We start from the raw sequence: 11,257 nt of genomic DNA, 5'->3' as shown, positions 1-11,257 counted from the left end.
AAACAGTGTTCTCCAGCACCACCATTGCACATGTCCTTATCCCCTTGTGTACCCCTTGGCTATCAATGCATATGTCCATGTAGACTTTGCTGTCAGGCCTTCCCCTTGGAGCTGTCAAAGCGTGGAAGACTCCATGACTCCTTTCTCATTTCCACTTTCCAGGACAGGTTTGTTGTGAAAATCAACGAAGATTTTGTAGATGAGAACACCAAAAAGACTTCCTACTAATGGAGCTGTGAGTGGGACCCACCACCAGTGATGTCCAGCCCTAAAATGAAACATGGGTGAGGCAGATGAACCACTGCGCTGCTGGTACATGGTGAGTCTGCAGGAGTGATCTGTGTGAGCAGAGGTGCCTAATCCCACTTCAAATACTGGGCTTAGGCAAATTCTCTACCCACCAGCCTAACTGCGGGAGGGAGAGTCACTTTGCCCATCGCCCTGGGAAGTGGCTCAGTACTGCCTGCTGGTTTCATGTTCTACAGGAATTGTGTGATCTTGATGAGCATGAGTGTCAGATACACACACACACACACCACCCTCTCTTCCCTCCCCACTTCAAATAGATCTGCACCTCCTTTATCAAGCCCTCAAAGGTATTTTCTGGAAATTTAATTAAAATGGGCAGCTGGGACAGGAGGCTCTGCTAATGCACTTACCATAGAATCATAGAATCATTTCAGTTGGAAGTGACCCTCAGGATCATCAAGTCTAACCATAACCTAACTGTGGCACTAAACCATGTCCCTAAGAACCTCATCTAAATGCCTTTTGAACGTGTCCAGGGATGGTGACTCCACCATGTCCCTGGGCAGCCTGTTCCAATGCCTGACAACCCTTTCCATAGAGAATTTTTTCCTAATATCCAATGGGAAAACCTGTAGTAGGGGCCATCTTACCAGATAGGGGAGGGTAGGGTTTCACCTCCAGTTTCAAACATCTAAATTTAGGAGAGCTATTCAGCAATCCAGCTGTAAGTACCTGCTTTCAGCTGAGCTAAATCGCTCTGTGGTCACCTCAATAACTTCGAGCTAACAGGCAGCCAATTTGGTGGCCAAATTGAGGTATCACAATGTCAAGACCAAATCCCATGCTGGAGAATTAGTGCACCCCAAATTATGTGTACACAATGCATGGGGCTCCTCCACGCACAACCCTTGCTCTCTGAAAATGGAGAATGCACTGTGCAACAATAGCATCACTAGGTCCAATGGAAAAGGCTTCATGACCATGGTATCCTGGGTTTATCACCTCTCCTTGTGAGCAGGGAAGTGTAAAACCAAAACGGCTCACTCACGTGAAGACTTCAATTCCCCAGCCAGCAATCGCTGTGAAGATCCTGGGGGGCAGGTCCCGGGAGGGGTTTATGGCGTAGCCAGTGTTCATCCCCATCCCCAAGCCAATGCCTACGACCACGATACCCGTGAGCAAGGCCTGTGTGCCTTTCAAGGCTTCGTTGTTCTTCTCATCGTGGATGACCAGAACGCCCAGGAGCAGCATCGCTGTCGCCACAAACTGCGGGAGCAGGAAAGAGAGAACAAGTCAGGAGACTGAAGGGTCCCACTCAGCAGAGAGGAAAGACACTTCCCAGAATGGGAGAGCAGGTGGGATTCATAGTCTGATCAAGTCAGGGAGGACCCTAATGTTATTCCCTCCTCACAGGTGGACTGAAGAAAAGTCTTAACTCATTTCCCAGCATAAATGTCTCCACCTCATCACCAAAAATGCTCTGGGACTGATGTGAACTTCTCAGCACTGTAATCTCCCTGAACTTTCAGATGGGGACATGGGTTATTTTAAGTGCATTTTGTCTAACAGAGGCAGAGCTGTAACAAACTGCTAAGGAGACAAATCTGAGCCTCCCTAGAGGGAGTGATGTTTTATAGAGCCCTTTGTTGCATAAACCCTTTCAAGACTCAAAGCAGATATCAGATGCTCCTCTGGGAAGCTGAATCTCCAATCTGTGACTGTAAGTACCTGACGTTTGTAGATCAGCAGTGCCCAAGACATCAGGAACTGTGGTTTGAACAGAAGTGATGACTGCTGTCTCTTTCTGCTTCAGAAAATGCAGCTGGAGAGCCTTGACCTGCTTGCAGAGATGGCAGCAAAAGCAGAAACTCTGCAGCTCTTGGCAATGTGCTGTAATTGTCATTTTCTTTCTCGTGCAGCAAGGTCTCTGCATGCTCCACAGGAGGCCAAGTGATCAGGTCCCCATCTGTAGGCTCTCCAGCTCTCACCAGCCTCCTCATCATGCCCAGGCAAGAGTTTTGTCGGGTCAGAAACAAAACCACAGGCTTCCTCTGATTTGAATGGACAGCGAACCCTCCTTCTCCAGTGTCCCAGTGTTCCACATCCCCTGAGGCTTCCCCTTCCTATTTCTGGGCACCTGGACGTTTGCTATATTCTGAGAATCAACAGTACACAGTCTAAACTGAATTGTTCAAACCCCAGAGGTTCAATCCACACAGGCTGTGTTCACATGAAGGTACTTGCAGGCACTCTGTGCCAGTGAGGAGCAGCCAGCAGAGCTGCCTGGGAGTGTGAAGTGCGTGTAGGATCCAAAAAGAACAGCTCAGAGAAGTGTCCAGAACCCAGAGGAGATGGCTCATGACATAGGTCACCTTCCCACTGCCTGCTGCGTGAGCTGTGTTCAAGGGAAGGTACCTGGAGGGCACTTGGACCAAGCTGTGGAGGAGCCTGCAGGCATTACCCTTTGGGCTTGCTCAGCCACCAAGGTGCCTTGGATCCTACCTGTCAGGCATCTGCCTGGGCAGTGGGCTCCATGGAGGAGAGGTTGTGATTCTATCTGCATATGTAGTGCTGAGTGCCCTGCAGAAGATCAGCACTAGTGCCTGTTACCACCCACCTTCTCCATAGATGTCCCCACTGACCTCTGTGAAGAAGCCCCCAAGCACGGACATATAGGGAGCAGGGTAAGTGGAGAAGATTGATGCTGTGGCATTTGGTCCTGTCACCGTAAAGTTCCCCTTGGTATAGTCATGCAGAGCATCTAGGAGAAATGGGAATTACAGAATCATTTTGGCTGGGAAAATAACTTTAAGATTATTGAGTCTGATCATTAACTCAACTCTGCCAAGTCCACCTCTCCACCGTGTCACTAAGCATCACATCTACATGTCTTTTAAACACCTCTGGGGATGGTGACTCCAACACTTCCCTGGGCAGCCTGTTCCAATGCCTGACAACCCTTTCTGGGAAGAAGTTTTTCCTAATATCCAATCTACACCTCCCCTGGCACAACTTGAGGCCATCTCCTTTTGTCCTATCACTTGTTACTTGAGAAAAGAGACCAACCCCCTCCATGCTATAACCTCCTTTCAGGCAGTTGTAGACAGTGATAAGGTCTCCCCACAGCCTCTTTTTCTCCAGGCTCAGCAGCCCCCTTCATCAGACTTGTGCTCCAGACCCCTCAGCAGCTTCGTTGCCCTTGGCACAGAGTTCATCCCACATGGCCTCTACACAAGTCCACCCATTGCAGCCAGCATGGACACCAAGGGGAAAAGAAGCAATGGGAGATATGACGGAGGTGACACACCCCTCACAGGGCACAATCTCACCGATAACTGTTACCTGCAGATTGTGGTCTGCAGTTGCTTCTTTGTGCCTACCAGCCCCCTGTCCCTGCTGGATGCACTGTGTGCACTGGAGGCCTCATCCCTCTGCCCCTCGGGGGCTGAGACATGCTGGAGCCAGTGAGTGGTGGGTCCTCTGATCGCAAGTCAAAACCACAGATGAAAAAATAACTGCTGTCCTGCTTTCCACAGACCAGCAGAGTCCTCCAGAGCTCCAGCTGTACCTAATACATGGTAGTCCATCTTACTCAAGCCCTTGCAGACCCTGGAAACAAAACGCTGACAAAATGCAGCTACTGGCTTTGAGTTGAGGACAGGTTGTGGCAGTGGGAATGGCCTGAACAAAGCAGGTGTGTTCTCCAGGAACTGCACCTCCTTCCCGCAGATACCTGGGCCCTGCTCTGGCCTTGAGCTATGAAGGCCTGTCCCACAAACCAGCAGCTCGCCCTCCTCACCCAGACATCATGCTGCATACTGTGAAAGGAAACATTTTTGCAGTACTGTAAATTAAGACTGAAATGGTGCCCACAGCAATGCCCATGATAAAGACACAACCATACCATAGTACATGGCAAAGACAGTGGCTGATGCCACAAAGGAGCCCAGGCACTGGCCGATCACATAAGCTGGGAGCTTTCTCCAGGGGAGGTTTCCTAAAATGCAGTGTGTGAGGGTGATGGCAGCATTCAGATGAGCTCCTGCAAAATCACAGCAAAACAAAGTGGACTCAGTCCTGATCCAGCTGTTTTGAAGCATGCCCCACGCCCCACAGTGACCAGCCAAACGTTGCTCTAGAACATCAAGACTCTCCCAGGTCAGGGTCTCCCTCCTGCTGACCCCTTCTCCCTGTGGCCAGAGAGCTCCTAGCTCTAGTCCTTGAAAAATTACGCAACCTCTGCTTTAGTCTCTGTGGACCACAGGCTGCCTCCAGAGAGTGGGTCATCTCACCTGTCTGAGACACCTCTCCTGCCACAGCATGAGTTTCAGCTTCTCTCTGTTCAGCTTACAGGGAGCCCAGAACTTGTACTCATCACCCACCTTTTATATGGCTACAGGCAGATGAGGCAAATCTTATCCCAAACAATCTCAAGGCCTTCTGAAAACTTATGGTAGACAAGGTGGGGCTGACCCTGGCACAGCTGAGTGCCCCAGCTCATGGACGCTGTAGGCCCTTAGTACATCTGCTAGGGAGATGCTGTGGAAACAAACTGCAAAATCAACCACTAACGCCCCGTATCTTCATGTCTGCAAAGCAAATCCTACACAGGGCTGTCAGCAGGGACTCGGATCACCTCTTTGACATCGCAGCGCTGACAAGGTGTTACTGGGATGGTCAATCTGTCCCAGACCATGGTTGCTCCCACTAGCGTGGAACAGACAGCCCTTCCCTTGCAGAGTTTGTAATCTTGAACTGCGTTTCCTTGCATCTTTTAGTATGTGCCCTTCATAGAGCGGAAGACCAGTTTTCCCTCTTTTGAGGGGACGCTTTCTGTGGAGGAGGTTGGTGCTTTTGGAGAAAGATTAATTGGATCCAGGTTTGGTGCCCTCATTGGAAACTACATTTGTTCTTCAAGCCTTGTCCCCCCACAAATTCAATGGAAATGTTTGCTTTTTCCTACCCAGTAGGTGTAAACTTGGGGAGTTAGTTAGTGCTCCAGCCTTAGTGGACCTCTCCTACTCCATACTCAGCAAGGAGTAAGAGCCAGGCACACACCACCTCATCCAAGTACAGGACAGGGTGAACTGAAAGTGCATGTACCGCCTGCTACAGTTCCACAACCACAATTCAAATGGAGGAAGATGCTTTTTTCTTCAATCATTTGATCCTTTGCAGGCATGACCAGCCATTTCAGAGATCACAAGAAACATCTTGTGACACAAATTAGGCCAAATCAAAATGCCAGAAGGCCCTGAAGCTTGCTCCAGAGCCAGCCTGTGGCTGGCTGAGCTGAGACCCTTCCTCCCACCTCGCAGCCCTCAGCAGATCAGCTTCATCTCAAATGTCAACCGGGACTGCAGGGACCTACTTTCCTCTGCCCACTTTCCCCTGGCTGTCTCTACCAGCTCCAAAAGGACAGGGAGACCAAGAGCAGACTGCTTGCATGGAAAATTTTTCCTTTGCAAACTAGCCTTTGACATCTTCTTGCTCCAATAATTCAAGAGCAAGCCCTTGCCTTAATTTTCTGCCCACTAGAGCCCTTAATCTCCTCTCTTGGTGCAAATGAAGGCAGAAATTGCACAAGGCAAAGGTAATGCTTTGTCATGTGATACCACCCCGTGGCGTTGAAACACCACCTCCTGAGTTCGCACGGGGCACGTGCACATGGGCGCGGATCATAAGGGGAAAATCTGCATATTATTCCTTGTTGCAACATCAGCAGTTATCTCTCATTTACAATAAATTATTTACTTGCCTGTGGGTCATCTTGGCAGTGTGTTTTCAGAGCTGCTTGTCTCCTTGGGCCATGATGACATAAGCCAAGTACCTAACAGGGACGCTGCTGAAACCTGGCTCCACAACAAGAGGGGATGGACGAACCTCCACTGCTCTCCCTGTCCTGCTTGCCCTTTTCCCTGCTCAGAAAATGCTTTTGGGGTCAGCATACTGTAGGTACACCGTGCCTGCCTTGTCCCCTGCTTCTTCTGACTTTGCTGTGCCATCACAACTCCTTGACTTGACCTCAGACCTGCAAACTTGGCTGATCCCTGGTTACAGTCACCAAACCTGCTCTGCTCTTCTTGCATGGAGACCCGAGGACTGCCTTTTCTTCCAGTGGGGGCACTGCCATTCCTTGCCGTCCTACCAATCACCCGCCCCTCCACCACCCACTCCTGCTGCTCCCAACACACGTGTCCTTTATGTGACAGAGAGATGTCCTATGCTCGCGTGTCCTGCTCACCGGAGATTCCTCCAGACGCATGGATGCCCAGAGTAACACCGATGCCAAATCCCAAATTGATGCTCAGTTGCTGCCCGTAGTTTCCGTTTCCTAATACCACTTGTGCCACACTAGACAAGCCAAAGACCTAGTGCATGGAAAAACAAAGAGAGAAAGGGGTGTTAAAAGTAGTGTTATTGCTGTGATGGATGGAGCATCCTTGCCACTTTTTCTGCAATAATAATGAACTCCCAAAGACAGGAATACTCTAAGGTGCCCATGGTCAGGAGATGAAGAAAGAATCACCCCACTCTACAAAAACTGAAGCAGTACCAGGGTTATTCCTCCTCAGTGCCCATCACACCAAACCCAGCACTCTACTCATGGTTCAGTAAGAGGATACAAACCCCAGACACCCGCATCGAGGTCCCAGGCTCGATTGGGATCCCTCACACAGCCACAATAAGGGTGTCTGTGCCTGGAGCCAGGGACATGAGCCAGAGGAGCATCACCACAGACCCTCTGGAGATGGTGCCCGAGCTGGGTAGAAGGAGGGTGGGCAGATTCTTGCCGTCTTTCCTTTCCTGGTGTGCAATTTATTGACTAAAAACATAGTTTGGGCAGCACACATCTATTTGGAAAACTGCACTCTAATTTTGGTCAATTATTCCAGTGAAAAACAAGGAGGGAAATTCTGGTTTGATTTTTCCTTTCAACACCTATACTTCCAGTATGTAAACAGCCAAAGTGTCAATATTTTTTTTGTGACTAAAGGGAAACTGAGAAAAAAAAAAAAAAATAAATAAAAAGGAAAGTAAATACTCTCCTTCAGGAAAAGGCATATCCAAGAAATTGCTCTGGCCTGAGAGTAAATTTTATTTCACTCTTTTAATGTGGTCAGAGGGTGGAAAAATCAGTTCTTTGCACAGATTTACACTGAAATCTGGAGAAGGACAAAGCTTCTCTTCAGGTCTCTGCCTTGCAAACTGCTTAGGGCTTGGAGAGCGGATCCTGCTCCGTGGACTATGCTGATGTTTATCCAGGGTGACATGCCTCTCCAAGACAAGAAAGTCAGTATGTTCTCCAGCAACTAAGCAGGCTCTGGCCTGTCCTGTTTTGACTCAGATCTTTACTGGCTGCTCTGCCTGGATCCAACTTTTATCTCGTGTCTGCTCTCCCTCTTCCCTTTCAGACATCACCAAAATCCCCTGTTCCCCAGAGACACTGTTCTTATCTCTCAAATATACAGACCACTCGCTGTGCTCTGCCTGGATCTACAGCCTCCGCAGTGTGGGACCTTCCCTCCATCTGCCACAGAAAAAGCCCCAAAATCCGGTGTCTGGGATGTCCCCCAGTATCTGCAAAGCTCTTAAACAACTCTGCCTGCTCATCTCTGATCTTTTCCAAAGCCACATCCAGGAGAAGCTAAACATATAAAGCACAGGTTTTGCAGAACAGCAGCAAGCACAGAGGGGTGCAGGTCAGGGGACGTGGCTGTTAAAGCCAAACAGCATTATCCTGGAAAAAAAAAAAAAAAAACAACACAAAACAGGCCAGAGTGACTATTTTTTAGCACAGATCCAAACCTCTGGTCTTTTGCTCTATCCACAGAGCCCCATAGTAGTTGTGGTGTTTGTTGTTTGGTTTGGTTGGTTGTTTTTTTCCTACCTCCCTGCTCCTTTTGCTGTTTACTCCTGCTGCCTGGTTCCCTCCTCTATGAACACTGCTTGCCCACTAGAGCAAGAGGCCCTGGCTGAGTGCTACCATCCAGGTGTCCTGGAGATGCTTCCAGCACATACCCAGTTGCACTGAGGGACAGAGGGCTGCTGAAGAGCTGGATGCTACATTTGGATGCTGGATGCTGTTTGTAGCCAGCTCTTGATGGGGAACGATGCCCAGTGTTCCTCCTCCTACTCAATTCCTTCATGGGGATTGGTGAGGGAAGAGCCAACATGAGATGCAGGCTCCAAAATCTGCCTTAAATTGTCAGAATACAGAGAAAAGTCTCCTCCCCATGCTACATCCCAGAGACAGCCCTGGCAGGACAACCCTGAACTTGTTCTTTATCATCTGGGAACTTCCACCACCAAAATGCAAAGGGGATGGAAAAGGAAAATGGTTTGCTCAGCTCCTGCTGAAGTCACAGCTGTATGTACTCTGACTTCCAGTGAGACCGAAACTCTGTAGTATGAGTGAAATTCAAGGAGCTAGGTGTGCAACCAGGTGTGATAAAAAACAAGCATCCTTTACACATGCAGTTATTGCCCTTGTAAATAAGCACGTTTTTCTGTACAGACAGCTGTGTCAAAAGGTCCCCATCCTTACACACTCTTTCTCTTGTGCATATCTCCAAGTATGAGTTATTTGGATTATCCCCAGCCTTTCTGTGCCAGCCTCTGTCTAGTCCAAAGAGTCCCTCTCAGCCCAGAAGCACCTGCAAGTCAAGTCCAGGTGTGGTAAGTTGGCACAGACACTTGCTGGACCTTTTTGCTATCTTGATCCAACACATGAAGGCTCTGGCCCTGGTGGGCACCTGACCCCCACCGGGCACCAGTTCTGACTGCAAAGATTTCCTCACCCTCTCCCCAAACACTTCTGAAGCAGCCCAAGAGCTCAAAACCACCTCACTTTCTCTGCATTAAATGATCTGTTTATGCTCAGGCAAGGAGTGGGTTTCTGTTTGATTTGGATAAGTGCTATTCCTTTGCCAGCATAAGAAAACCAAAAGTAAAATCTTGGTGTACTTTACACTTAGTAATAATGTTTCCTAATGGTGGGTTGTGGCTCCGGAGAGTTTCACTGGCGTTCATTGCCCTGGCAACCCTAAGTGGAGGATGGATGAATGCTGTTCTCACTTGACAGAGACTGTCAGTGGTAGAGGAGTCAGGGTCTGCTCCCCAGACCTGTGTAGGACCCCAAACCACACCATCACCTCTGGCACGCTGGGGAGAAAAGCCTCAATTCACTGCACAGGATCTCTCAGTGGATTGGCACAAGTGTTGTGTCGCCCCATCTGACCAGACACCGCTTTTCGGTTTCATTCCCAGACTCTTCTTCGTCTTTCTGGTAGAAGAGAACTGAAACAGCGGCTCATTCCCCAGCACCCCCCTCCCACCCTCCACATTGCCTTTTTCTTCCAGAAGGGTTTTGGCAGATGGTTTACCAGTGGGAAGCTGCCACCCCGTCAGAGCAGAGGGGTGAGCAGTAGCAACTAACTCCTGAGCAACCCCGAGGATGTGCTAAGAAACCACTGACCTTACGTGCTGCTGCTGCAAACACCCTCCCACTCTCCCTGCACACACACACACATACACACAGCTGAGCCCATCTCCTCCTTACCATGAGGACGAACATCCCCAGTGCTTCTGCCAGCATCTCCCTGACGGTGACATTATGAATCGTGAGCGCCTTCCGAATCTTCTCCAGCATTGTGCTCTCTGGCTCCAGCCTGTAGCTCCAGGAGCTCCTGTTGTGGCAGCACACTTTGTTGCACTGAGCTAAGTTACCCTTTGAAACTTGGCACCCTCCCTTCACCCCTAGACACCTTCATTCATTTAGTTAACGATGAACAAACCAATAAAGTAGCAGCTAGCTTTAAAGTCTTCCCACACACATGCCATCCTTTTAAAACTATATGGTGAGGGTGCAATACGTCTGCTAGTGCAGCATGGCAAACTCTGTGCCTTCGCTCAGTAGCAGCCTTTCTCCAGGACGGTGCAGCTGTAAATAGTCTTGGTGTGCTCCTGAAGCCTCTGTCATTCAACATAACCTCTTCGACAGGCACTGAACAGGAATTTTGGCTGTGCTCTGCATTGTAACCCACTGGCTGGTGGTGTGGGGCCGTTGTTTTTTTAACAGGTGGGATAAGGACCATTTGCCTGTGCTTTGCAGGACTATTCGATGCCAAGTTTGAGGTGAGGATGCTCTGCCTGGAGCTGGTGTGCACTGCTGTCTGCAGATGGGAAGTGCACAACACCTTGAGCACTGCTTCAGGTTGAATATTTGCTCCAGCCATGCCCAGAGCTCCATTACATGAGTGTAGAGCCCCCCCATCAGCCTCCCAGGCTGTCCTCTCCTGTGGGGCAACGAGAGACCACCCTTGGCAATAGTTCCCACTGACCTTCAATCTCATCTGGCTGCAAGAGCAGAGCCCTCACTGTCCTGATTCCTCCTTCATCTGCTCATTTTGGCTGAACACAAACCAGGAGTGTGTCCAGGTGGCCAAAAAGGCCAACAGCATCCTGGCTTGTATCAGGAACAGTGTGGCCAGCAGGACTAGGGCAGTGATTGTCCCCCTGTACTCAGCACTGGTGAGGCTGCACCTCAAATCCTGTGTTCAGTTTTGGGCCCCTCACTACAAGAAAGACATTGAGGTGCTGGAGAGAGTTCAGAGAAGGGAACAAAGCTGGTGAAGGGTCTGGAGCACAAGTGTGATGAGGAGCAGCTGAGGGAACTGGGGCTGTTCATCCTGGAGAAAAGGAGGCTGAGGGGAGACCTTATCACTGTCTGCAACTGGAGGTTGTAGCAAGGTGGGGCCTGTCTATTCTCCCAATTAACGAGCAATAGGAAGAACTCAAGTTGCACCAGGGGAAGTTTAGATTGAATATTAGGAAAAATTTCTTAACAGAAAGGGTTGTCTCACACTGGAACATGCTGTCCAGGGAAGTGGTGGAGTGACCATCCCTGGAGGGGCTTAAAAGACATGTAGATGAGGTTATTAGGAACGTGGTTTAGTGGTGGACTTCGCAGTGTTAGGTTAATGGTTGGACTCTTTTATCTTAAAGG

The 11,257-nt window shown here is 49.4% G+C and overlaps 1 protein-coding gene across 1 annotated transcript; it reads right to left on the bottom strand.

Moving 5' to 3' along the window:
* Nucleotides 1–114: 114 nt before the first annotated feature.
* Nucleotides 115–9,901, bottom strand: LOC309451491 (aquaporin-7-like; the record flags this gene model as incomplete). Its single annotated transcript, XM_082075179.1, has 6 exons — nucleotides 115–268; nucleotides 1,298–1,515; nucleotides 2,892–3,010; nucleotides 4,154–4,291; nucleotides 6,494–6,620; nucleotides 9,812–9,901. 6 exons carry the CDS (start codon nucleotides 9,899–9,901, stop codon nucleotides 115–117), a joined length of 846 nt encoding a protein of 281 aa, XP_081931305.1.
* Between the last annotated feature and the right edge of the window lie 1,356 nt (nucleotides 9,902–11,257).

The sequence above is a fragment of the Streptopelia decaocto genome (assembly GCF_964273445.1).
Source record: "Streptopelia decaocto genome assembly, chromosome: Z".
Classification (NCBI taxonomy): Eukaryota; Metazoa; Chordata; class Aves; order Columbiformes; family Columbidae; genus Streptopelia; species Streptopelia decaocto.
Note: the sequence above shows the minus strand (reverse complement) of the source record. Positions and strands in the feature narration are given on the sequence as shown.